Source organism: Mangifera indica, chromosome 1 (genome assembly GCF_011075055.1).
Source record: "Mangifera indica cultivar Alphonso chromosome 1, CATAS_Mindica_2.1, whole genome shotgun sequence".
Taxonomy (NCBI): Eukaryota; Viridiplantae; Streptophyta; class Magnoliopsida; order Sapindales; family Anacardiaceae; genus Mangifera; species Mangifera indica.
The window spans coordinates 29,046,839-29,071,339 of NC_058137.1; the positions used below are offsets into that span (position 1 = coordinate 29,046,839).

The window sequence follows — 24,501 nt, forward strand, 5'->3', positions numbered from 1 at the left end:
TAATAGTATTAAATATATTAAAAAGCAACTCTATTAAACTCTCTTGACCCTAAAGACAATCTCACAAACAATTTTCTCTTTCTTTACTCTCACTTTCTATAAAACCAAACACCCCCTTAACCCAAATTGGTCTAAGGTCTAGGCCTTTGACGAAAACCAATTTTATTCTATTGGCACAATCGCTCTACGTTCAAGTTTCTGTGGGCAACTCAAACAGAAACACCTTCGCAAAACGTTTTCTTATATTTATTTTTGTTTTGTTTCTTCTTCCTCTTGCCTTTCTTGAAGAAGTGCCACCATGAGCAACAGAAGCAGCAGCCGGAGCAAGGGTGGCGACGCGGAGGCGTTCAGGGTCACGATCCCGGCCGACTTACGGCCTACCATACAGACAATACGGGAGACCACAGAGAGGCAGCACAGCGATGAGGAGATCTACTCTGTTCTTCAGGATTGTTCAATGGATCCTAATGAGACCGCTCAAAAGCTTCTTTATTTAGGTATTTTTATGGAGCTGTTTGTGTTTTTGCATCAGGGTTTTACATCAATGTAGCTCCTTTATGTTGTTTTGATGGAAAAGTTTGATTGTTTGCATCGGGGTATTGTAAAAAAGTCTCATTTAAAGGATACGAGTGAGTTTTACATTGGTGTTTTGTTTGTATTTATTGTGACTAGGTATTGAGCAAAAGCTTCAGTATTTAGCTGTGTATATGTGTTACAAACATGATTCTGTGTATGCATTGGGGTTTTACCTATATATGATATGAGTGAATTTTACATCGGTTTTCGTGTAGTAGTGCTATAAATTGATGACCTTTACATCTGGGCATTGGGCGAAATCTTCGATATTTATCTGTGTATATGGGTTTACAAACATGGGCTTGTGTATGCATTAGGGTTTTACATGAGCATTTGTGAGTTTTTTGTTGAAGTTTTACATTGTTATTAGCCGTTTGGTTTTGCAAATTGGGGTGCTTTTGTAACCGCATGTTGTGCAGAAGCTTCAATATTGAGCTTGGTGTCACACATTGGTTTTTTTCTGGCAACTGGACTTTGTGCCTAGTTTTAGTATATAGCTCTGTATATATGTTTAAAAACATGGGTTTGTGTTTGCATCCAGGTTTTGGATGAATATGAGTTAGTTTGAACCTGGCCTTTTATGTGCTAATGTAAACTGGCTTTTTTCACTACTGGATGCATTGCAAAAGATCCAATGTTAATCTCTTTATATGCACTCATAAACATGGGTTTATGTATGCATTAAGGTTTTAACAGATACAAATATCATTGGTGTTTCAAGATTTCTTGCTGCAAATTAGGGTTTTTTGCAACTGGGGGTATTGTGCAGTTTTTATGAAAATTCTCTTGTTTCTTTCACAGAATGTCTGCTGTTTATGTCTATCTCTTTTTATCAATCAAGATACTCACCCTTTTTTGCCTGTCAGATACATTTCATGAGGTGAAAAAGAAACGTGATCGGAAAAAGGAGGTAGATATATTTTCATTTTAATGCAGAATGCCTGCTGTTTGTGTCTGGCTTCCTTTTTGAATCTGATACTTTCTGCTTCTATGTTTGTGAACCTATTATTTAGTTAGGTAAGTGATGTTAGTTATATTCTGTTCTGTGTGCTTTCTTGTCTCATCACATTGGCTATTTTGGTGCTTGTATACTGCAGGGACAAGGGATCAGGGGTGGTCGGGGAAACTATTATTCCAGTTATACCCCTTCTGGTAAGTTTATAATTTCTGAATCAAAGCTCTTTAGTTGTCATGGTTATATTGTATTTCATTTATTTTGGTACCCTTGATAGCACTCTTGAATATAAACTACAATAATGGTATGTGCTTTCTACCTTTTCAAGGATGAAATCAATGATGCTATGTTTCATTTGTAATCTAATTTTAGGGGCATTATTTTTTGTGTGTGGGTTAGATTTTGGCGTATCTTGTTTGAGTCTACAACAATCCTAGCCCTGTCTCGCTTTACTATTTCTGAGAATTTAAATTTCTTCGAGTGTAAACAAAGTTGTCTTGTGTAATTGTTATCTAGAAATTTATTCCTTACAAATTGCTCTTGTCAGTTGCTGGTGGTGGGAAGAATGCAGCTTCGCGAAGGGAAAATGGGCTCATAGAGGGAGGCTCAGTTTTACGGAAAATGAAAAATATTCAAGTAACTCATGTGACAAAGTAATTATGTAACCAAACTTCATTATTCTGTGGTCTTTATCATTTAAAAGAATTAATTTCTACAATTCCTCTTGAGTAAAAAAGTGTATTGCTTTTTAAAATTTACTTAGTCTCAAATGATTTACAGAGCTTCAACTGCTGTATCCAATGTTTCTTCAAGTTTATCCAATGGAAGCTTTAGTCATGGACATGGCAATGAATTGTCTGTGGATGGTGTGGTTCCTGAAGCTAAAGATAATACTACTATAGCTGCAAAAAAGTTGGAGACTGCACCGTTGCTACCTACACCCACTTTTGCCTCCCTGATTATAGATCACCAAGAAAAGTTCTCATTGAGTTCTAATCACCTTCCTACCTCTGTCAGTCAAGCATCTGTGTCTGGTGCCCATTCCTTGGCTTCAGATCCTGTACTGGCATCACCAGTGCCTCAGAATCCTGCTGCTGTGGGCACAATTATGTGTGAAGTAGGGAGCCAACACAAAGCTGCTGACTTGAAGCTTATTAAGGGAAACAAAAACGTTTCCTTGGATTTGGAATCATCCAAGAGTGAAAAGGGAGCCTCAAGCACTTCAGATGCTGTCCACAAAAACGAGGATGAAAGTCAATCAGAAGTGGTTAAGATTAAGCTGTCTGAGCCTTTACAGTCTTCTTCCTTGTCAACCCAAGACAGTTCTTTGGCTATCAATTCTTCTGACAATGATAGCCAAGCACTGCAGGAGTCTGTTATAATTTCTGAAGGTATAGTCCACTTTTACTGTGAAAATAAATAAAAAAGAATAAATTACTTTTCCTTTTCCTTCTGATCAAGTATTTTTCTGTTGAATTATTTTTGGGTCTCTGGTTTGATTTTGAGTCAATTTTCTGTCTCTGTGGGTAGGGACGGCACTGAGGCATTTGAGTTGGGTAATATTTTCCATGTTCTCCATGATTCTTGTGAGAACTTTTCGTTATTTTTATACATGCTGTCTCTTGTTAGTTGCAATAAATAAGGTGGCAATGGTAGCTGTCACAAAAAAGCTAAGAATTGGGAAAGAATCTCATTTTTTTTAACTCTAAATTGCTGTATGGGTTTTCTTTTCCTGCTTTTGGAGTGGCAGAGTGTTCTAAGCATGACCTATGTAGAATTGTATATTTTGGTTGTAAGTCATTTGTTTTCTTATGGCTTTTTTTACCGTCCAGAGCATAATATATGAGTTTAACCATCTTGGATTAAAAATCTTTTTTCTTTTCTTTCACTTTCCACTTTCATTATCTGCTTGTGATCTATGACCCATACTATGTTGTTTTATTCTGTTTGGTTTTTGCTTCTAAATTTTGCATCTTTGTTTGCTCATTCTTCTTTAACAGAGACAGTTAAAGCCAATTCTCAGCTACATCCTGAGTCAGCTGTTTTTGATGGTCAACATGTTACTTTTCCTATTCACTTTAAAGTCTCGAAAGAAGTGAAAAATGGCTTGACTTTTGGAAGTTTTGATACTTGTTTTGGATCTGTGGCAAAGGATGTCAATGGCACCGGTGTTGAGATTAACTCTATGCCTGCTGCTGAATCATCTTCTGCAAGTGATGAAATGGCCAGGGAACCTTCTCCTAGGTTGGTCAACCTTGCACTATGTATCTTGCTGATGTTACCCCAAGTTGATTTTATCGTTCTTGGATATTGCTAAATGACCATAAATTTTGATATCTAAATACTATAAAAATTGGTTTGAGATATAGTTCATTTTAATGCCTTTTTGCTTGAAATTGGTTTTAGAAGCAGGTCTTATTCTGTTTCATTCAAGCAACTATATCCTCGACTTATGAGAATAGTTGTCAGTGCTAACCAAATGCATTGTTCAATATATAGTTGATTGTTTGGGACCTTTTGCAGAAGTCGAAGCATATCACCAACTATTCAAGGGGAAACTCTTGATCATCCACAGTCTATGCCATTTGTGGATAATGTGCTTCCAACAGTTGGTAATATCCTAACTGGCACAAACCTGAAGGATGAGTTGGAGCAGGAAATGCTCTTGCTTCCAGAAGGCCAAGAGAAGCCTCCTGTTCAAAGTGTTCCAAACTATGGTCTTGGTTTAATGTTTCCCCCAGCTGTGAGCCAGTCTATACAAATGGAAGGACCTGAGACTCAGGCACATGATGCTTCTTTAGATATAAACTTTGCTGTAAGGCCCTGTCCTGTTTCTCTATGTGTTTTTATCGACTTTGTTTTTTACATTGATTTATTACTGCATTTTGATTATTACATATATTCATTTAAAATTTATTTAGTTATGGTTGATGTATCCTTTGATGCAATAGGGGGAACTGGAATAGCCTTTTTAGGTGTACTTTTTAAAAGGAAGATGGAAATATTTTGTCTTGATCATGCAATTTGTAAGCTGCGGCCAATGTTAGAATTAGTAGATATGGCATGGTTTAATTTAGACAGATTGTATGGGTGCTGCATGGCATTAGTTGATGGGGGACTTTGCTAAATGGTAACTATTTTTTATTATCTTCAGGAGCACCTCAGATTGGTGGCAAAGGAGGAATGGTATTGATGGGAATTTTATAATAACTGAACTCATTTAATATGTATAGTAACTCAATGAATGCCGTTGCTAATACTTGTATTATGTGATGTTTCTTTTAACACTGTGTTTTCTATTTAAAGTTTAGCAGATGTAACAATAGTTCAAGGATTGCTTCATTGATTTTCATTTTTCTTCACGTTTTCATGGTTCTGGTATTAAACTTGTTTTTGGTAGATGTGAATTTTCCTTTTTTTTTTTAAAGAACTTGGAAGGTTATACTAGAAATCATTTGATTTGCTTTATGTTTGCTTCCTATTACCCTACTTACTAGAGCTATTATGTGCTTCTGATATTCATTTTATTTAACGTGTAGAATGGAGTTTCTGTGACTCCAAGCTCAAGCCCATCTCCATCTGCTCCAAGCTCTATTGCTGCTCCACAGCCTGTTCATCTTTTCAGGCAGACTTATCCAAACTTCTTCCCTTATGGCCAGTACTTGCCACCTTATTATGTGCCACCAATGCATCAGTTCTTGAGTCCCAATGGGCTACTACAGCAGCCTTCTTCTGGTAATGTATTTCTATCATCAGCAGCAGCAGCTGCTGCTGCTGCCACCTCTCCTGGATTCAAGTTTCCTCTTTCACAATTCAAGCCAGCAAGTAATGCAGGAAACCCGGCTCATATGGGAATTGCTGCTAGTTATGGTTCATATGGCTCTTCTCCTGTTGGCTTCAATCCTATTGCTGCTGTGACCCCTGGAAAGTCTACCAATAATGAGGAGCTTACAGCATCTCAGTTGAAAGATAATCAAATCTACACAACAAGGCCACAGGTGTGTTTCTGCTCCACTTTATGCCTTTGCCTTTTCCATTCATTTCGTCAAGATACTAGTAGCCTGCAATTGCTAAATAATAATCATAATGATGTTATTTGATTCATTTAAAGACTATCAATTTTTCTCTTTGTCTCCCTTGTCATTTAATTTTAAAATTTATTCAATGAAATAGCTGGAATGCAATACCATTGTTGTCATTGCAGACTGAAGGTTCAGGTGTTTGGATCCCTACAGCAGGACATGATTTATCTAACATGCAGATCAATCCTCTATACAACCTTGCCCTTCAGGGACAGCACATTGCTTTCGCCCCAGCACAAACTGGTCCCAATGCTTTTCCCGGAATATATCAACCAGCACAAACATTAGCCACCCCTGCAATTGTTAATCCACTGTTGCAGCAATCTCAAGCTGTGGCTGCAGCTGTTGAAACTATGGCACTCCCATCTGGTGCTTATCAGCAGCCACAGGTTGCACAGCTCAATTGGAATCCCAGTTACTAATCTAGCAAAACTTCTTACAACAAAATGTGGTTGCTCTGAAGCTCTGGCCGATATTAGTGTAAATATAGTATGCATCCTAGAAGTCCTTGGTGGAAATACATGTTGCTGACCTTTTAAAATTATGAATTTGACAGGTGCAGGTTATTGTTTTTTCATCTTGTTTTGGACTCATTTCGCCCGCAATTTCGCTTTGGAAGTGAACTATTTTACTTTCTTCGCCTTTTTGGTTAGACTTGTTAATTCCTTGAGATCTTGTAGAAATTTAAGAGGTCAAATAGAGGTGGGAGTTACTAAATTTTCCTTTTTGTTGTCTCACCTGTAAATTAAATTTTGATAGTGAGGGATTTAAGGAAAGTATACTGCTGTAATTGATATATGGGAATTGGCATTTATATTTTATATTGAAATTGAAGAATGCAGATCCCTCTTTTTGGTCATTATCTTGAGTGTAACTAGCTATTAATTTCTTGGGTAACTTAAAACTAATGTGTTCAGAAAATATCTAGTTCTCTCTCCAAGATCCCTGGACAATTAACAGTTACTGAGTATACCGTGCATGGTTAGGGGTGGACGTGATCTAGCTTGGGCCTAGATTTTCGGCTGTATAATAACTGGATATCGGTGCCTTGCCAGCATTATTGCACCATTATTCTTTTCATCTCTGGTGGTACTGTTTATCAACCAAATAAGTCAAACTCAATTTTGCAATGATTTAAAAACCGGACTGGCCAGTTTAACTGGTTGAATCAGAAATCAATTTCAAGTCTGGTTTGATTAATATAAAAAATTGATTTTACTATTGATTCGATCAAACTCAGTCAAAAATTGGGTTTGACTTTTGAATTTTTTTAAATTTTAATTATTTTTTAATAATTTGATTATTTTTTATTTTTTTATTATTCTCTGATTGAACTGGACGAATCATAAATCGGTAAAATAATAGATTCGATCACTAGTTTAGTTCTAAAAATATTGTAATTTTGTGATGATCACTATAATTTCAAGTTAACTTTCGCTTAGGATTGACTCAGATTAAATCCAACCATGCGTATAATGTTTCCAAGTTTGTGGTTAATTGATCCTCGTGAGTTTACGAGTTCAAGAAATGTCAATATTAATCATTAGGGATTTTTATTTGTACAAAACCATGCCAATGTAGATCTCAAGCAAGTTGGATGATGGGAGCATCGTTACACAAGCAAATAATTTTGGTTAAGCAATTGCTCACTAGAATCAAATTTCCTATACCGAGTATAAAAAGTGCATCCTGTTAGAATCTCTCGAGTTGAAGAGCTTTGTCAACTCTAAAATCAAACAGTTGCGACACTGGTTTCGTTCGACTCGATTCCTTCTTTAGTATTGGTTTTTGGTTTTTGTGTGGCTACGATTTGCTTCGGAAGCTGGTTTTCTGAACTTTTCTGAGACTCTTTCAAACTAAGTGATGTGTAAACTCCCATTCCACACACAGATGTAACAGCTCCACAAATGCTCACAAAACCAGAATCTGAGTTGAGCAGAAAATAGCCTCCAAGCATAATTACACAGGTTTTGAACTGTCCCAAAACAACATGAGCTATTGCAGAAGTTGCCCTGAACAGAAAGAATCATAAACTCAGACGGCGTAAATGCAAACACGCTCTTCGGAATTTTACTAATGACCTGGTAACGTTTATGATTACCAGGTCTGGTAGCATAGCAGATACTGCCAAATTGAAGTTGAAGGAATACAGTCTCACCCAAGTGCCAAAGCACCAGACCATTGTAGGAGAAAACCAAGGAGAGCTGATATTAGAATTGCAGAAGAGTTGTTAAGATCCCAGTTAAACGACAACACTCCTGGAGGATCCAACCATGGCATCAGAGCCACTAAGAAGAAAACTGTGATGGGAGTTGTCTTCCACATCAACCTGCAATCAAAATATGTTTATGGATACCTGGAATGATTTTGAGTACTGATCTATGCTAGCGAAAACGCGAGAAATTGTGATTTATTTACGCTAGGGCAGTCCAGTTGCCATCCTTTTGCAGCTTAGACCACAGGATTTTATTTACAGCACTCGGGATAATCCATGCTATTGAAATAACAGCACCAAACAGATTGAACTCTAAATCTGTTACAGTTGCCACTGCCACACCAGCTGAGACAACAAATAGAGCCAAAATCTGTGGAATTGCAAAGGACATGTTAGAAAGAGCTGAAAAATGATTGAATCTATGAGCTAAATTTTGAGGCAGCTGACCATCTGATAAGAAATGGTTTTGCGAAACAAGATGAACTCAGACACAGCAATAGTGGGAGTGACTGCAATTTTAGTCATCTGGTAGAAACCAACACTGCAGAAATCACATTAATGTGAGAAACTCGTATGACCACAACCCAGAAGTTGCTGTTTAATAGATTAAATTCCTGAATTGAAACAAACCTATTATGCTTTAGGCTAGTATTTGCAAGGCCAGTGGCAAAAGACATGACAACACCAAGAGTAAATAGAGATGAGAAGGGAGTAGTTTTGGAGGCAGGGGAGACTGGAAGCAGTGAAGAGGCCTTGAAAATGGCAAGTAGTATCCACGCGACAGTGTAGTGAATTAAGGTAAGAAAGATTGGGAAGTTAAATCCAACCTTCCCCATCACCTGAAAGCAGGAACATAATTGAGAATGAGATTGAGTGAACCTGCAGACCAATGGCTAAAATTCAACGCTCATCTGAAGAATTTGAAAGCTACAGAAAGAACTCACAAACTTGTTTGTCAAGATAATTCCAACAGAAACCAGGAAATTAAAGGTCATTGCCACAACTGGTCCACACAATCTTTGCTGTTGGCGCTTGGCTCCTTCTGCAGATCGAAGGTCATTGTACATAGAACCTCTGAGTTCTTCCAATGCTCGACCTGATAGCTCCAGAATGAGAATTAATGAACACATTCAACAGCACAAGACATGACAAATTGTTATTAATCAGCAGGGAAAATTTGCTTCTTCATTTACATGTACAGCTTCAGAGTAAATATTCTGAAAATTTTTTGATTGAGATGGGGAGTGATTCATGAAAATAGTGTAAAAAATAAAAAAATAACATAACCCCATCATGGCTTACACATCTTAAGCCAATAATCCACTCAAAAAAGCCAACAAAATTTCATATAAATCAAACTCTTATTGAGTATTATGATTTAAAAGTGAAAGCATAATCTGAAACGAGAAAGGAAGCTGACAATCACCCAGAAAACTCAGAACATTCACATTCAAGAACAAGCATTTCAGAAATAACAATGGAGCTTCTAAGATTCATTTAAAAAAAAAAAAACCTGTGTCTCCTGCATCACTGTCCTTGCGTTTGATAAACCTTCTGCCATGTTTCCCCAACAAAGCAGCAATCCACCCCATTACCAACCAAAAGAAAAGCTTAGGCTGGTTTCACAGATTACTAAAAACACATTCTTTCATAAACAAAAACGATCTATCACTCCAGAAAATACCATTCCAAACCAAAAGGAAAGAAATTCGATTATTGTTAAAAATTATGGTGATAAATATGAAGGAAAAGTGTCCAGTTAATTGATAATTATGTTCGATGAATGAAAAAAATAATGGGGTATTGGCTAGATGTGTTTAACACTACAGATGGTGTACAAAGACGAGCCACTAAACGATGAGTTGGGTGCCAAATGTCTTGTTTAAGGATTTGGAAGTACTTTTGAAAAGTGTTTTTTTCTACTTTGTTGCATGTTTTCCTGAGCGGAGAAGTTAAGGACACTTGATGTATTGTTATCTGAAACAGTCAACCCCTCATGTTATACTGTTTCTCTTAACAGTTCCTGTGAATTGTAGATGCCAGCCACTATCTACTGTGCTTCAGTACATGATAAGAAACAACTATGCCTAAGAGTAAGATATACTTCAATTCATAATATGGAAGATATGCTAGATAAGAAGATTTGAAAAATTCACTAAGAAATAATTCATCTATTTTACGATAAACCAAACTATAAAATAATTTTAACTCCTATTCAAATATTCACCAAGATCAAATAAGATTTAGTTTGAATGAAAAAGAGTAAATATGAGATCAACCTTAAGCAATCAAATCCAACTCTACCCCGTACAAGTCCCATTAAATAACTACTCAGGGAAACCTAATTTGATTAGATTGCTTATATATTTTTTTTGCTTTGCTAACTAATCTAATAAATAGCATGGGCAGTTTATTGTTAGGGGATCGATAAAACCTAAGCAAATGCTACAAAATAAGACAAAAGGAAAGCGAAAAAATGCCTGGACATTGAACATCTTGCACCAATCAAGTGCTTTTAGCCTTTAGCCCTAAATGTATTTCTTGTGGGTTGGGGCCCTTAAGGGATGGTGGGTTCTGAAGTAAGATGTTATTTGCTTAACTAATTGGGTAAAGGGTCACATTACGCAGAGAGAGATATGAAGGCTTATCTTCTGAAAGTGATATGCTTCTCAATTCAAGACTCCTCAAAAGCGTCACCAGAACAACTTTATTATACGTTGCTCTTCCGCTTCTGTTTCTGGTTCAGTCACTTTCCCAGCATTGAATGTGACCACTACCAAGAACAACCAAGCCCTTCAGCAATTTGGAAACTACGCATCTTTATATAATGAAATTGTTATAAACTTGTATAATCGTGCACCTCAATTTGAAAGCATGAAAACCATTGCGTTAACCTGTGTGTGCATTGTGACACAGGGGGATCCATTTTTGTGAACTAATGTTGATTCTATGGCTTGGAAAAAACAAGAGAAAATCTTGTATGTGCACCAACTACTTTAAAGTTTTTGAGAAATGACATCTGCCACGTTCGTGCACATAATACTTGTATTATGTTTTATATATATGTACACACACACATTATCATGTGCCAAGAAGGATGGCAGCTACGCATGGAATCATCAAATAACTTAAATTTTCATCCCTGCAAGAGAGAACCCTCTCCTCCCGTGAGAAAAATTTGTCTACCGTTTCCCTTCCCATCCCTGAAAATTCTTGCATGACTTAATTTCCCCAAGAAGGGAATGCCTTTCCAGCTTTATTAGATTCTGTGATCTAAAATGGGACTGACAAATTTTACCCCTGATGATTTGCTCGTCAGATGTAAAAAAATACATGATGACAATGACAAACAATAATTGTCAAAATCTGAAAAAGCCAAAAAATTGCTGGCTTGAAAACAGAAGTGGAAACCTAAACAAATGAGTGAGTTTGAAACTTTCAAACAACACATCAAGATTAAATTCTTGACTTTTTGATACATTAGTTATAAGTAGTCATAATTTAAGATTTCACCTTGGTTCGGCCCTAATGGAGTGATCAGTCTAAAGTAAAAATTTCTCACGAAAAAGTGCAACTCCAAGAAGCCTGAAAAGGGAGTGGGAGACAGAACATGTGTTTTATGCTTCATACAGTATCCTTCAGATAATACAATCTGAGTATGTGCAATCTAATTAAATTCAAATGTTTCAAAAGGAAAAAAATAAATCTTATGAGCAATAATTGCCAACAACTGAAAAAAAAAATGGATTTGTTGTAAAGTAGTGGATGGCTTTACTATTCTTTATGACATTGTTCAAGGTGCTCATTCTCCATCAAAATGGCATTGAGATCAGCTTGTAGTTTGTCCACATCTAAGCTTCGGGAAGCCATGGCTGCTAGCTTCTTTTCATATTCAGTGATTTCTCTTCGTACTCTATCAGTGGCCAGGATCTTCTCTGAGACCTGCTCAAAGCTCCCATGTATGCTAGTGAGAAGTCTATAAGCTTGACGGCCAACTGACTCTTTCTTTGCTTCCCTGCATGTAAAATGCAAAGTCTGTGAAGTCTGTTATGCACATTGGAACAACTAACTTGTTTCAGATTAACATGATCACACAAATACAGCCAACTAAAGAAATAATATAATTAAAATAATACAAACCTGAAAACCATCTCATCTACTATAGCATAGGTTCGATGAAGACGTTCTTGGATAGAATTACTTTCTAATTGGAGCTCCCTAGTTTCTTTCAATATGCGTTCAATGTCTGCATCTTGTTTCCGACTGTTCTTTGTGATCTCCTTTACCCGCTCAATGTAAGATCTCCTAGATGCCACTTTGGTCTGCTTCTCACACTCTGCAGAGAGTTTAGAATATTCATCCTCCCTACATAATTAAAGACATTTGAATAATGAACAAGTGAAGATAATTTACAGAAAAGATTGAAAGCCCAATAGCGCAGCCGTCTCACAATGAACCAGCAAGAAAGTGAAGAATTATAGATATTACAAATTATTTTTGAAGATATACCTCTTTCGAATTTCAGATAAGACAGACAGCCTTTCCAGTTCAACTTCTCTTAGCTTTTGGAGCTTTTCTTGAGCTTCTGGATCATTCGCATGAACAGTTTCTTCAAGACTTCTCCTCTTCTCTTCCAAAGAAGTTCTAGAAGCACTCCTGAGAAAAATCATTATGTCAAATAAAATACTCCATTTCCAAGCATACAATAATAACTTCTATTAAAATTTAATTGGAGAATCACAACACACCACTGTGCCTCCATTTCAACAAGATTACGCCTTGTAGTCTCCATTTGCTCAGCAAGCTGCTCAAGGTAAAACTCGATAGGATGTGAATCATCAAATGCCATTTCTGCTGCTGCCTTCAACAATTCAAACTCTTCTTCAAGGTTCCCTGACTTTGGAGTCTTTGCAAACACTGCTTCCTTAAGCTCTTGTTCTAGATTTTGTAAACCTTTTGCCTCATTTCTTATCTAGTTAAACAACATAAAATTCCCATTTTACTCTTTTGATCACATATCTCTATGCAAATTAAAGATTTTGACAGCATTTTTTGATTCTCCATTTTAGGTTTGCATTATAAACATGGATTGGACAGAACAGTAATGGTTGAGATAACCAAGCCATATTATAGTCCAAATTACAGTAGTTTGTATAAACATACCTTAGAAGAAAAATAAATTTCTTTCTGTTCAGATGCTGACAAAAGTTTGTCATCTCTCAGAACCGCAGTTTCTTCATTTCTAGACGCTTCTTTTGATTTCTCAGGCTCTTCAGTTGAGTCTGTCAAAGAAATAACATTAGCTGGCTCAGTCTGGTTTAAATCTTGTTTTTCAGAGCTTAAAACACCATCTGAATCTGCTTGCTCCATCTCAGGAGGGATAACCTCAACTTTATAAGACCCACTGATGGGCACAGTTTCAGTCTCATAATTGGCCAACTCTGGTACTTCATACTCCAATATGTGCTTTTTAAGTTTGAACTCAACTTTCTGATTATCCAAATCTGTTCCTTCATTATCCTTGAAGGTTATTTCAAAGTTATCATCGTTTATTCTCCTTCTAGCATTAATATCCTTTATTTCACCAACTTCTGTGACTTTTGGCAATTCAGAAAGCCTCTCCACCAAAAATCTGATCAACTTATACAAGTCATCTTCAGATGGATGCAGGAACTGCCGTAATCAACAGATATAATCTGTTTTAAGCATAGTTTCAGAAAAATAAGAATAAAAACAACCAGAATCAGAAGAAAAGGAAGAACCCACAACAAGGTAAAAAAAAAATGGTCCCATCACAAAGAATTATCATCTAATCCCTCTGTTGTGATATCTCTAGGCATCCAAGTTCACAAAGATGTAACAAAAGAACAACATAAAGAGAACCTAACCATACAAGTGCCACTACAAACTCCAATACCCTCCGACCAAAATGCAGCAATAAGAAGTTACAACAACTTTCTAAAATCTTTGGCTTCAGTCACTTTTCATATCAATTTCTAGTATACTTCTGAAAAAAAAATGCATTTAAGAAGTGTTTTTCCTAGAATTGATAAAACTCACTTTTCAAATTCCTTAACATAGACTTCTACCCAAAGGACTTTTACCAACCAGCACTTTCTGCAATAGTAGACCATGTAGAGCTCAAATGGATATATATATTATAAAAAATCACTTTTAGGGAATCAAAGAGCACTGACATGACTACTTTTCATAGAATTATATGAAAACCGCTTTCAAATTTCTTCACAGAAACACTTCAAGCAAAAAAAATTTCACTCACAAAGCACTTCTACAAGGACTTCCATAAAAGCACTTCCAATCTAAACCTAAACCTCATGATTATATTTATCTCCTAATCACAAAAAATTATAAAAAAAATTCAACACATACTTACTCACAACACTGAGAAAAAGAAATCACTTTTCTTCTCAAGTCAAACTAAGAACTTCAATAGAAAAATAAAACTTTCAGTTCAAATGCAATAAATTGTTAATTTTTATACCTTGTAATAGCTTATATCGCCGATATAACCCAAGTTCTTAATCTCCCGTGATAATTCCGTGCAGATCCTGAACTTCTCGCCCATTGAATCGGGCATAGAAGTACAAAACGACAACGTTTTGTTCAAGAGATTGAGAGACTGTCCACAGATCGAGGCTAAGCCGGAAGGTGTCAGGTCTTTGATTGACAAAACGTTATCTGGAATCGAAACGCCGGCGTTTTGTAGCGAGCTAAGAAGGATCTCTTCTGATTCCTCCATTTGCCTCGCGGTTGTATTTTGCTTGTATTTTCAGTTTTCCGAGTTTTGCCCTTCTTTTTGCTGTTTCAATTTCCTGTGTTTGTAGTGTTCTAAACGATGCCGTGTGACAAAATGGCGGGGTTCCGACGACTCTAAACGTTGTCGTCTGATTAAAATTTAAGTATTTTTTATTAAAGATATTAAATATAATTAAAATTATTTATTTTATTTTGTTTTATAAACAAGTAATTAATTTAATATTTTTAATAAAAATAATGTAGCTTATTTCGAAAATTTGATTTTTTAAATAAAAAGTTTAAAAATTCAATTTTTTCAATAAAAAAATATAAAATTTAGTTTTTATAACTTAAAAAATAAAAAGTGATAGTTTAATAGATTGGAGTGTTATCTCATTTGAAAAAAATAAAGTTTACATTAATATATTTTGAGGTAAGTTAATATATAAGTTGACTCTAATCAATTCAAATCTATAATACTCATACTTTAATTTATTCGAACGAATTGAAAATATTATTAAAAAGTCATTGGTAAAATAAATAGTATCACTGATATAATAAATAAACTCAATGAAAAAGAATTGAGTCAAACTCAAACCGAGTTATTTAGTTGAAACTCTAATTCAAATTTGACTGAAATCAAGCAAAACTGAATAAACTCATTTCAAATCAAACTCTAATATCACTCTTCCAATATTGATGTTAGAAATTAATATTTTAAAAATTATTAAAATCATTATTGTTAGACTGGAACTAGACTTTGAATTGACCAAATGATTAATTTATAAAAGGATTGGTCTGATTAAAATTTTAAAACAAGTTTCACGTATGCTAACTTGAACATGCCAGTTAGATCGATCTAACTTGTCGATTGAACAAAGTCTTACAATATTCGTTAGATGTAACCCCGGATCACACTATACGAGTTTTAGCCATGACCCAACAGTTTCAAATAAGTAATAAGAAAATCACCATAATGATAACATAATCGAACCAGTACAAGAAGAGCGTGTCGATTATTATTGTCATATTCTTGGCATGTTACAGGGCAAGTCAAAATGGTAGCCATGGAAAGCATGTGGGCTACCCACCATTGCTCTGCCCCTTCATATACAGCCAAGCTTCTGGTTTGTGACAGTTGATTCACTTGCAAAATCTCATTTACATTTCTGAACCATGGAAATTGGAAGAGAAGAAGCTGAGATTGAAACAATGGGGTCTATGCAGATTGCAGGCAGCAATGGGTTTGGTCACAACAGCGAGTTCATGTCCCAAGCTTACCTCAGAAACAGGTACTCTGAGATTAACATCGAGGATGCAACTTCGAGCATTGACAGAGATCACCCGCTTCCCATATTTCTCAAGGTAGTTAAATTTTGATTTTCAAATAAAAAATGCAGTCGTTTTGTTAGGAAGGTATGGGACTTGGGTTTCGTATCAGAAAGCATGACTTTTCGTATGAGTTTATATGGTTTCATTCTCTTCAATTTTAATATCTAGTTTTTGAGGTGCAATTATTTCAAAGTTCATGCCATTTAATATTAAAGCCACAGGTGGAAACCCTGGCATTATAGTATTCACCTAGGGCCAACGCTAGCCTGCAAAGCATGGTAGTATGTCAGAGTTTATATTTTGGGCTGTCCAAATTCATAGCTAGTTTTTAAATATGTTTTTCTAGAGGATCATATCATGTTTACGGGAGAAACTGACTGATCGTATTATGATGATGATGCAGTTTGAAGATGTGGAGTTCAAGGTGAAAAACAGCCAAGCTTCTACTGTGAATCCACTGAAGGCAGTGGTGTCGAAAGTGGCCGCACAGCTAAGCCTGGAGAAGGATTACAAGCAAATCCTGAAGGGCATTACAGGAAGCATTGGCCCTGGTCAAATCCTGGCCCTAATGGGTCCTTCAGGAAGTGGGAAAACAACCTTGTTGAAGATCATTGGAGGAAGATTGACAGAAAATGTTACAGGGAAAATAACTTTCAATGACATTCCTTATAATCCTGCTCTCAAAAGAAGGTTAGTTCACGATTCGATGACACCAACTGCCAAAGTGTAGAAAAATCCATCTGATTTTATAATAAATTACATTTTTGTTTTGTTTTTGCAGGATTGGATTTGTGACACAAGATGATATATTATTCCCTCAGTTAACTGTAGAAGAAACTCTACTGTTTGCGGCATTTTTGAGGCTTCCAGGGAACATGACCAGGCAACAAAAATATGCCAGAGTTGAGATGATTGTTAAGGAACTTGGCCTGGAAAGGTATGGACGGTAGAATACTACAATTTTAAAGCTTCTGAATATGAACTTTTTACATGGTTTTAGTTGATAATTTTTGCTGAATAATCAACCATAGATGTCGTCAGACCAGAGTGGGAGGAGGTTTTGTTCAGGGAATATCTGGAGGAGAAAGAAAAAGAACCAGCATTGGCTCTGAAATTCTGGTTGATCCTTCTTTATTGTTGCTTGATGAACCAACCTCAGGGCTTGATTCCACCTCTGCCAGCAAACTACTCCAAATTCTTCAAAAACTTGCACAGGTATCTGAGCTGACTTAGAATTGGTGCTAATGTTACGAGAGTCCGACTGGATATCTACCTAGTGAAGGGGTGGTTTGGTTCAACTAATAGTTGAACTGATGAACTGTTTAAATAAATATTAAAAATAATGTTTAAAACAATTTTGCATAATTAAGCACTATATATATAGTTTGAATTAACTAATGATATCTATATTACAAAATTTTTTATTTTTCTTAAAAGTACAAAAGATAGATTAAATTAAAAAAACGATAAACTAAACTTTCATGTGGTGTGGTGGTTCTTCTCACCGTATGCAAAGGTTGAGACTCAAAATCTCAGCCTTTGCAAAAAATTTTAAATTTTTTGTGTTGATGTTAGCATCCAAATTTAACCGAAATGGACCATGATTCAATCTAGTTCAATTACTAGTTAAGTTTGAGACAAATCTAGATTGGGCTTGTCTTAAGTCTTAATCAATCCGGTTTAAGTTTTTTTAATAACAAAAAACTCTCATTTGAGTCAAACCGGCGTATTTAGGTAAAACATAATCATACCAAATTAGTGTAACCTTACATACAATGACCTAGCCCGCACCAAGTTTAATCTTGATATAACTTCCAACAATATTCAAACTCATGTCCTCTTGCTTAGGTGCCCTCTACCTTTCCCACTCAAGATGCCCCCTTGGGGCGTTCCGGAATTTCAATCCATGCTTCGTGCAACTTTTCCGAAACTATAACTCTTATTTTTGAAAGACACTGTTTGATGGTTTATAGGCAGGAAGGACAGTGATCACAACAATCCACCAGCCATCAAGCAGAATGTTTCACATGTTTGATAAACTTTTGCTAATATCACAAGGCTATCCAGTATACTATGGGAAGGCTAGAGAGTCTATGGGCTATTTTTCATCTTTGAGCTTCATCCCAGAAATAGCAATGAATCCTGCAGAGTTCTTGCTGGATTTAGCAACAGGCCAGGTGAATGACATCAGTGTTCCTGAAGCTTTAATGGCTTCTCAAGGAGCTTCTGATTCTGAAAGGGCTATCATCAAAGTAAAAAACCAACACTTTTATTTGTTATCTATCTTCCCAGCTAGATTCAGTTACTCTTGATTTCTCTGCTCTCATAATTTGTTTTCATATGATCTTTAGTACCTGCAACTCAAATACAGAACTCAAATAGAGCCAAAAGAGAAGGAAGAGAATCATAGAAACACAAAAGCACCAGAGGATCTTCAAGTGGCTATCCAAGTTAAGAAAGACTGGACACTGTCCTGGTGTGAACAGTTCATGATCATTTACAAGAGAACTTTCAGAGAAAGGTGTAGAGATTACTTTGACAGGCTAAGACTGATTCAAGCTATTGGAGTTGCTGTATTGTTGGGCCTTCTTTGGTGGAAATCCAGCACTGCCACTGAGTCTCAGCTCAGAGATCAAGTAATTCTCCATAACCAGCAACATTTTCGCTGCTGACCGCCCTAGAAATAAAACTTAAAAGGGTCAAGGTCAAGGTCAAGGGAGGTCAGCTGACCAGCTGACCCCTTTGGTCCGCCACTGCATTTCACAATGCTAACCGAAACTTCAAACAAAATTCTGACATACACATTCATTCAATTCCAGGTTGGTCTATTGTTCTACATATGCATTTTCTGGACATCGTCATCGATATTCGGAGCGGTCTATGTGTTTCCATTTGAAAAGATTTATTTGGTGAAAGAAAGGAAAGCAGATATGTACAGATTAAGTGTATATTATGTCTGCAGCACTCTGAGTGACATGGTGGCACATGTTTTCTATCCGACAATGTTCATGGTTATTGTATACTTCATGGCTGGCTTCAAAAGAACAGTTCCCTGCTTCTTCCTGACACTGTTTGCTATAGTTCTGATAGCTGTTACAAGCCAAGTAAGTGAAGCAAATCCGAGTCATTTTCGGTAAGGTTTGAGATTGAATGATTTTTCTTGCTTTGATTAGGGGGCAGGAGAGCTTTTTGGAGCTGCAGTTTTGAGTATTAAGAGAGCTGGAATGATTGCTTCTTTGATCCTGATGCTGTTTCTTCTCACAGGAGGCTACTACGTCCAGGTATTTTAGACTGGCATGTATGAATTCTAAAGCTAATTCTAGGGTAAATGAGGACATAAAGTTAGGGTCGGATCTTATCTGAACTAGCTAAAATCGAATTCACAATTCTCCTTGCCCATGTTGATTTTGAATTAGAACTCAACCTTAAGAGTTTGATTCAGGATCGACTTGTTTATTTATCTGGTGACATTATTCATTAAGAGGGGATTCAAAAAGAGCTTGAACAAGAATTGGTTTGAGTTTAGTTTGAATCCCAAATTACTAGCTCAAGTTTGAGCTTCAACTCATTCAGATTAGTCATAGGTCATTTTATCAAATGAATAGTATCATTAATGGAATGAATAGTATCACCGGAGAAAGATTCAAATTTAACTTGAGCCGAGTCATCGAATTGAAGCTTTAACTTAGATTTAGATCAAATTTAGTTGAACACCAATTTGAGTTGATATCAGTGACATTGTTTACTCCTTCAATAATAATATTTATCCCATAGACAACCCTAAGATGATATTGTACACTGGTTTAAACAAAACTGATTTCAAGTTCAAACTGGATATTATAGCTTTAATTTGAGCTCAAGCTGACTCTAAGCTCACTTTAGATCAAATCCATTCCTGCATGAAAGTATTGCCAATTTGAATGATAATGGCACTTTTCCATAACTGACTCGTATGTTCTGATTGCAGCACATACCAAAATTTATGCAGTGGTTGAAGTACCTCTCCTTCATGTACTACGGGTTTAGACTGCTTCTAAAAGTGCAATATTCTGGAGATCAGTTGTATGAATGCGAAAGCAAAGGAGGATGCCGGACATTGCAGAGCTCACCTTCATTCAACACAGTGAACCTGAAAGGTGGCTTGGAAGAAGTTTGGGTGCTACTAGCCATGGCCCTGGGATATAGAATTTGCACATACTTTTGCCTTCGCAGGAGGATTAATGTATGTCATTTTTAAGTGGATCATACAGACACTGACAAGATAAGAAGATCATAATAATGAAGATGAAACATCTTCTTGAAAATGCTGAATGGTGTTCACTTGTACAAAACTTCCTGGAAATTCAAACAATCCTATACTGAATTTCAAAGAGTTTTAATTTCCTCGACACTCCTGAAAATTATTTTTATAAACTAATTTTTTATTGTTTTCTATTATTTCATTTTATGTGACACTATAACACACAAAGAGGATACAGGCAAACCATGGAGAAATTTTTACTTTGAATGAAAGAAGATTATTACAAGGTGAACGAGGGTCTATTTTTTCTATATTTGCAACACTTAACAGTGTCTATTTTTCTTCTCTCTTTATATAAACATTTTATTGTAGTTTTTAGATGAAACCATAGTTGAAAGCAACCGTACCCGCAAATTCTGTGTTCCCAATAGGCCGCACTTTTTCTGCAGTTACATATTAGTTTAACCATAGTTCTCATATTCTACCCGTTATATTTGCCCAAGTGTAATGAGAAATTTATCCCTTAAGTATATACTGCAAGGGTTTCGCCTTTGCACCCCATGACTAAATCTTTCTACCACCGTCACATATTTCTTTGAAAATCTATAACTCAGAAGATGAAATTTTTGAACCTTTTATAAAATTTAGATCCCCACAATACATAAGTTATGATGAACTTGCCAAGTATGAATTACCTAGTATGCTAGGGGTAGCCTATTGAATGAGAGGATAATACTTTTGATAAACATCTCATGTCGTTTGGGATGATAAAACAAGAAATCCACTCCAATGGCTGAAGGCAGTTGAAGACTTGCAGTTGACCCTACAAATGCTGTCAGAACATGGAAGTTTTTCCAACAGTTGCTCTCTGGAAGTGACAACTGACAGCGTGTTGCAGAAAGTAAAAAGAATAAAGACAAGGAAAACGAGACATGTGAAAATGCTAATGATTCGCCTTTAGGACTATTCTCCATTTTCTTCTGTATAAGACAAAATTTTGATTATCTTACATTTTGGCCTCACAAGTAAAAATGTAAAATTGTAAATTCATTTTTATAATTTTGATGATAAATATCTTTACATAATTGCATCTTAATGAATAATAATGATGAAGAAATCATATGCTTTTTTCTCTTGAACAGTGACCATTGCAAGCCATTAAGAAATTTTAGTACTATCCCTTTTTGTTTTAAGGAGTACCCTTAAGATTGTAGAGACTATCTCTTTCCGGAGTTACTCTTTGGATCAGATAAGATCTTCACAGTATGAATTTAATCTAGATATGTCTCGAATAAATTTCCTATCTTTCCCACTTAGGAGAAATTTTAGTGTATCTGCATCTGACTCATCATCGTTCTGTCAGTTCCCTCCTCTTTGTGTTTTGTTTTGTTTGCATTATATAGAACTAATCTATCTGTATGCAGTTGCGTCGGTTGGGGATTGGTCAAGAAAAAAATTCTTTCAAGCAAAAATCAAAACAAGGAGAAGAGAACACTTGTCTATCTAAAGTCCAATCTTTCTTGTAAAGATCCAAGATTTCTGCTTTTGGTATGGAGTTAGTGCCGTATTCAGGGGACCCAGATGGGAAATCCGGATCTACAACTCTTCCTTGGCAGGACATGTTTAGATCAGCCTCAATTCGTGAGCCTTCACCAAACCCTCCGTCTCACGCGCCACCAACTGAACCCCAAGTGCCGCCAGTGATGCAATCGGAGAAGAGAAATTCCACTGGCCCAGATCATGAAAACACATTATCTGGTGATCCTCAGGTGAGACTTGCTTTATATATAGCCATGGCTCATGCTGGTCTTGCTTTCACTATTTTTATTCTCTACTTTATATGCAAGCTATTGCAAGAGTATCTTAGGCCAATTCAGTGGGCGATATTGTGTTCAATTCCACTGAGAGGTATTCAACAAGCCCTTGTGGCGTTTTGGAGTGAGCCATTGAAACTTGGCCTTACTGAGACTGTGCTTGCTATTCCTGTCTCTATGTTTAAGGTTTTCATTGGTACCCTAGTAGATATTAAGGATGTTTTCTTAAAGGTGTTTCTAAAAAGACCGAAACATAATCGTCCTAGAAGTATTCGAAGTGGATTTTCAAAGTTACTTAGGTGGCTAATGTCTTTTGGTGTGTTTGTGATTACTTATGAGAGGATTGGTGGTTTTGGATCATTGCTGATACTTGGTTTGGGATTTTTGTTTACTACTAGAAATGTCGATTCAACTTTGTCTGCCGTTTCATCATTTAGGAGCAATAGTTTTAGGCGTAGTTCAATCAGCGCATTTTTCACAAGAGGCATATTGAAAAGGTTAGAAACCATTGTTGCAATTGGATTGATTGTTGGTATGATTGTAGTGTTTTTGAGTGGAATGATATTTTTCTCTTACAAGATCGGTGTTGAAGGAAAAGATGCTGTGTTTTCAATAAAATCACATGTTGAGCAGAGTAATTATGCTGAAAGAATGGGTGTTAAACAATGGATGGAGGAGAATGATTTGCCTGGAATGGTGGATAGATACACTACTACAGTTTATCAGACCGTGTCTGAACAGATAGATAGCCTGGCGATGCAGTACAACTTGACTGAATTTGTTATGGGGATTAAGCAGATCGTGATAGTTCCGTCTGGTAATTCCTCAGGGAAATCAACTGCTTTGATGACACCCTCTCCATATACTGAGAAACTTGTGAGTTTAAGGAAGAGCATTCGCAATCGAGAATGGGGACAAATTTATGCAGAACTGAATGCTATTTTTCAAGAATTGATGATCACCAGAGTGGATCTAGTTGAGAAGGCGAAAGAGTTCGCTGCTCAAGGAGCGAATGTGTTGCAAAGTTTATTTGCTAGTAGTGCATCAGTCTTAGGTGGCAGTGCGAAGCTTATGCTCTCCATTGGATATTCCATAATATCAGGAGCTGCAGAGGTTTTCAATTTTGTGTCTCAGTTGATGATATTCTTGTGGCTTTTGTATTATCTTATCACATCAGAGTCTGGTGGAGTAACAGAACAAGTAATGTGTATGCTTCCAATTTCTCAGTCTGCAAGGATCAGATGCGTTGAAGTTATTGATAATGCTGTTTCTGGTGTTCTTTTGGCCACAGCTGAAATTGCATTTTTTCAGGGATGTCTTACATGGCTATTGTTTAGACTGTACAAAATACACTTCTTGTATATGTCAACCATCCTTGCTTTCATTAGCCCACTTTTACCAATCTTTCCATCTTGGTTTGCAACAATACCAGCTGCTGTCCAGCTTCTGCTTGAAAGTAGATATATATTGGCAATCATCTTGTCCGTTATTCATCTTTCACTTATGGAATATGGAGCATCTGAAATTCAGGAGGATATACCTGGTTATAGTGCATACCTCACAGGACTCAGCATAATTGGTGGAATGACAGTGTTTCCATCTGCATTGGAGGTAATTCATCATATTTCTTACTTTATTTATCAATGGTTTCTCCTCAAATTTCCTCTTAAGATATGCAACTCTTTTTTTTTGTTTCGACAGTTCAAAAGAATCGTTTTCCAAATGAATACTGAACACTCTGATTTACATCCCTCTAAAGCATCCCTATTCACTAGGACACAATTTCGTCTTGGTATTATAAATAGGGCACAGTTTGTAATAGTTATTGCTATCAGTTTTGAAAAATCCGGTACTGATCATTCACCCTTGACTACTGATCATTCTTAAGTCAATTCTTGCATTTTTCACATTTTGTCCAATTTGTAATGTTTTAACACATTTTTTGGATTTGTTAGCATTTATAACTTACATAGTTTACATGGAAATATTGACAAATTGCTTGATCAGAAATACTGTTACTGCTGGTTGTTGGGTTTACATATTTTTTCTAACACTCTGCAGGGAGCGATTATGGGGCCGCTGATAACGACAGTTGTGATTGCTCTGAAAGATTTGTATGCTGAATTTGTTCTGGAGCAACCAAAGAAAAGTAACCAGGAGAATGCAGTTTAGTCTCTCCTATTGGCTGCTTCCCATTCATATTTATTTGCAGCCATGTGGAGACCTCATGTACAGTAGTTAGAGTTGCTTCGGTCAAGATACAATAGTGGTTGCCAATTAGTATATGCATCAAGTTGTTGGCTCTGCTTCTTCCTCAGCATGGTGTGCTTCACATTTGTTCTTATTTATATATACCACTAGAGTATGGCTTCTTTTTCCTTTTTTATGGTTGAGATCACGTAAGTGTGTTCAGATTCAAAGTTGTAAATTCAATTTGTAAAAACTTGTTAAGGCCCTATGTTTGGAACATATAGTTAGTGATTCTTTCATATAGTTTGACAATTCAAAAAGTCTAGCCTGAATTTGAATTC

The 24,501-nt window shown here is 36.3% G+C and overlaps 5 protein-coding genes across 8 annotated transcripts; 3 read left to right on the forward strand and 2 right to left on the reverse strand.

Moving 5' to 3' along the window:
* The first annotated feature begins 55 nt into the window (after window positions 1-55).
* Window positions 56-6,472, forward strand: LOC123222761 (GBF-interacting protein 1-like). 2 transcript variants are annotated; one of them, XM_044645716.1, is made up of 10 exons: window positions 56-497; window positions 1,443-1,486; window positions 1,674-1,728; window positions 2,079-2,184; window positions 2,312-2,922; window positions 3,532-3,775; window positions 4,055-4,346; window positions 5,071-5,266; window positions 5,366-5,529; window positions 5,736-6,472. In XM_044645716.1, exons 1-10 carry the CDS (start codon window positions 299-301, stop codon window positions 6,033-6,035), a joined length of 2,211 nt encoding a protein of 736 aa, XP_044501651.1. In that variant the 5' UTR covers window positions 56-298; the 3' UTR covers window positions 6,036-6,472. The 2 variants fall into 2 exon arrangements, with proteins under 2 accessions (XP_044501651.1, XP_044501644.1); XM_044645709.1 differs by having other exon boundaries at window positions 5,071-5,529.
* Window positions 6,473-7,132: 660 nt separating this feature from the next.
* Window positions 7,133-10,520, reverse strand: LOC123229835 (nucleotide-sugar uncharacterized transporter 2-like). 2 transcript variants are annotated; one of them, XM_044655819.1, is made up of 7 exons: window positions 9,342-10,516; window positions 8,773-8,924; window positions 8,459-8,667; window positions 8,276-8,369; window positions 8,032-8,198; window positions 7,772-7,942; window positions 7,133-7,625 (listed from the first exon to the last, which is right to left on the reverse strand). In XM_044655819.1, exons 1-7 carry the CDS (start codon window positions 9,418-9,420, stop codon window positions 7,346-7,348), a joined length of 1,152 nt encoding a protein of 383 aa, XP_044511754.1. In that variant the 5' UTR covers window positions 9,421-10,516; the 3' UTR covers window positions 7,133-7,345. The 2 variants fall into 2 exon arrangements, 1 of the variants encoding a protein (XP_044511754.1); XR_006504945.1 differs by having other exon boundaries at window positions 7,467-7,625; window positions 7,715-7,942; window positions 9,342-10,520.
* Window positions 10,521-11,425: 905 nt separating this feature from the next.
* Window positions 11,426-14,650, reverse strand: LOC123229826 (coiled-coil domain-containing protein 22). Its single transcript, XM_044655806.1, has 6 exons — window positions 14,331-14,650; window positions 12,992-13,501; window positions 12,577-12,800; window positions 12,338-12,484; window positions 11,969-12,193; window positions 11,426-11,843 (listed from the first exon to the last, which is right to left on the reverse strand). The coding sequence occupies exons 1-6, from the start codon at window positions 14,586-14,588 to the stop codon at window positions 11,603-11,605; spliced, it is 1,605 nt and encodes a 534-aa protein (XP_044511741.1). The 5' UTR covers window positions 14,589-14,650; the 3' UTR covers window positions 11,426-11,602.
* Window positions 14,651-15,733: 1,083 nt separating this feature from the next.
* LOC123193809 (ABC transporter G family member 26) lies at window positions 15,734-20,447 on the forward strand. The gene is made up of 9 exons (XM_044606869.1): window positions 15,734-15,949; window positions 16,320-16,606; window positions 16,698-16,853; window positions 16,948-17,131; window positions 17,890-18,168; window positions 18,268-18,552; window positions 18,736-19,020; window positions 19,090-19,197; window positions 19,884-20,447. Exons 1-9 carry the CDS (start codon window positions 15,761-15,763, stop codon window positions 20,151-20,153), a joined length of 2,043 nt encoding a protein of 680 aa, XP_044462804.1. The 5' UTR covers window positions 15,734-15,760; the 3' UTR covers window positions 20,154-20,447.
* Window positions 20,448-21,266: 819 nt separating this feature from the next.
* LOC123217764 lies at window positions 21,267-24,472 on the forward strand. Of its 2 annotated transcripts, none has more exons than XM_044638894.1 (3): window positions 21,267-21,514; window positions 21,581-23,581; window positions 24,032-24,472. In XM_044638894.1, the coding sequence occupies exons 2-3, from the start codon at window positions 21,707-21,709 to the stop codon at window positions 24,140-24,142; spliced, it is 1,986 nt and encodes a 661-aa protein (XP_044494829.1). In that variant the 5' UTR covers window positions 21,267-21,514; window positions 21,581-21,706; the 3' UTR covers window positions 24,143-24,472. The 2 variants fall into 2 exon arrangements, with proteins under 2 accessions (XP_044494829.1, XP_044494836.1); XM_044638901.1 differs by having other exon boundaries at window positions 21,271-21,419.
* The last annotated feature ends 29 nt before the right edge of the window (window positions 24,473-24,501 follow it).

Excerpts from the sequence above, each read along its gene's own strand:
- LOC123222761 (XM_044645709.1), top strand. The coding sequence starts at position 299 with ATGAGCAACAGAAGCAGCAGCCGGAGCAAGGGTGGCGACGCGGAGGCG. Across the intron at positions 1,729-2,078 it reads TTCCAGTTATACCCCTTCTG|TTGCTGGTGGTGGGAAGAAT; the intron begins GTAAGTTTATAA and ends TGCTCTTGTCAG. Across the intron at positions 2,185-2,311 it reads CAAGTAACTCATGTGACAAA|AGCTTCAACTGCTGTATCCA; the intron begins GTAATTATGTAA and ends AATGATTTACAG.
- LOC123229835 (XM_044655819.1), bottom strand. The coding sequence starts at position 9,420 with ATGGGGTGGATTGCTGCTTTGTTGGGGAAACATGGCAGAAGGTTTATC. Across the intron at positions 8,925-9,341 it reads CAGTGATGCAGGAGACACAG|GTCGAGCATTGGAAGAACTC; the intron begins GTTTTTTTTTTT and ends TGGAGCTATCAG. Across the intron at positions 8,199-8,275 it reads AAACCATTTCTTATCAGATG|ATTTTGGCTCTATTTGTTGT; the intron begins GTCAGCTGCCTC and ends GCAATTCCACAG.
- LOC123229826 (XM_044655806.1), bottom strand. The coding sequence starts at position 14,588 with ATGGAGGAATCAGAAGAGATCCTTCTTAGCTCGCTACAAAACGCCGGC. Across the intron at positions 13,502-14,330 it reads GCGATATAAGCTATTACAAG|TTCCTGCATCCATCTGAAGA; the intron begins GTATAAAAATTA and ends TGATTACGGCAG. Across the intron at positions 12,485-12,576 it reads GTTGAAATGGAGGCACAGTG|GAGTGCTTCTAGAACTTCTT; the intron begins GTGTGTTGTGAT and ends GATTTTTCTCAG.
- LOC123193809 (XM_044606869.1), top strand. The coding sequence starts at position 15,761 with ATGGAAATTGGAAGAGAAGAAGCTGAGATTGAAACAATGGGGTCTATG. Across the intron at positions 18,169-18,267 it reads CTGAAAGGGCTATCATCAAA|TACCTGCAACTCAAATACAG; the intron begins GTAAAAAACCAA and ends TATGATCTTTAG. Across the intron at positions 18,553-18,735 it reads AGTCTCAGCTCAGAGATCAA|GTTGGTCTATTGTTCTACAT; the intron begins GTAATTCTCCAT and ends ATTCAATTCCAG.
- LOC123217764 (XM_044638894.1), top strand. The coding sequence starts at position 21,707 with ATGGAGTTAGTGCCGTATTCAGGGGACCCAGATGGGAAATCCGGATCT. Across the intron at positions 23,582-24,031 it reads TGTTTCCATCTGCATTGGAG|GGAGCGATTATGGGGCCGCT; the intron begins GTAATTCATCAT and ends AACACTCTGCAG.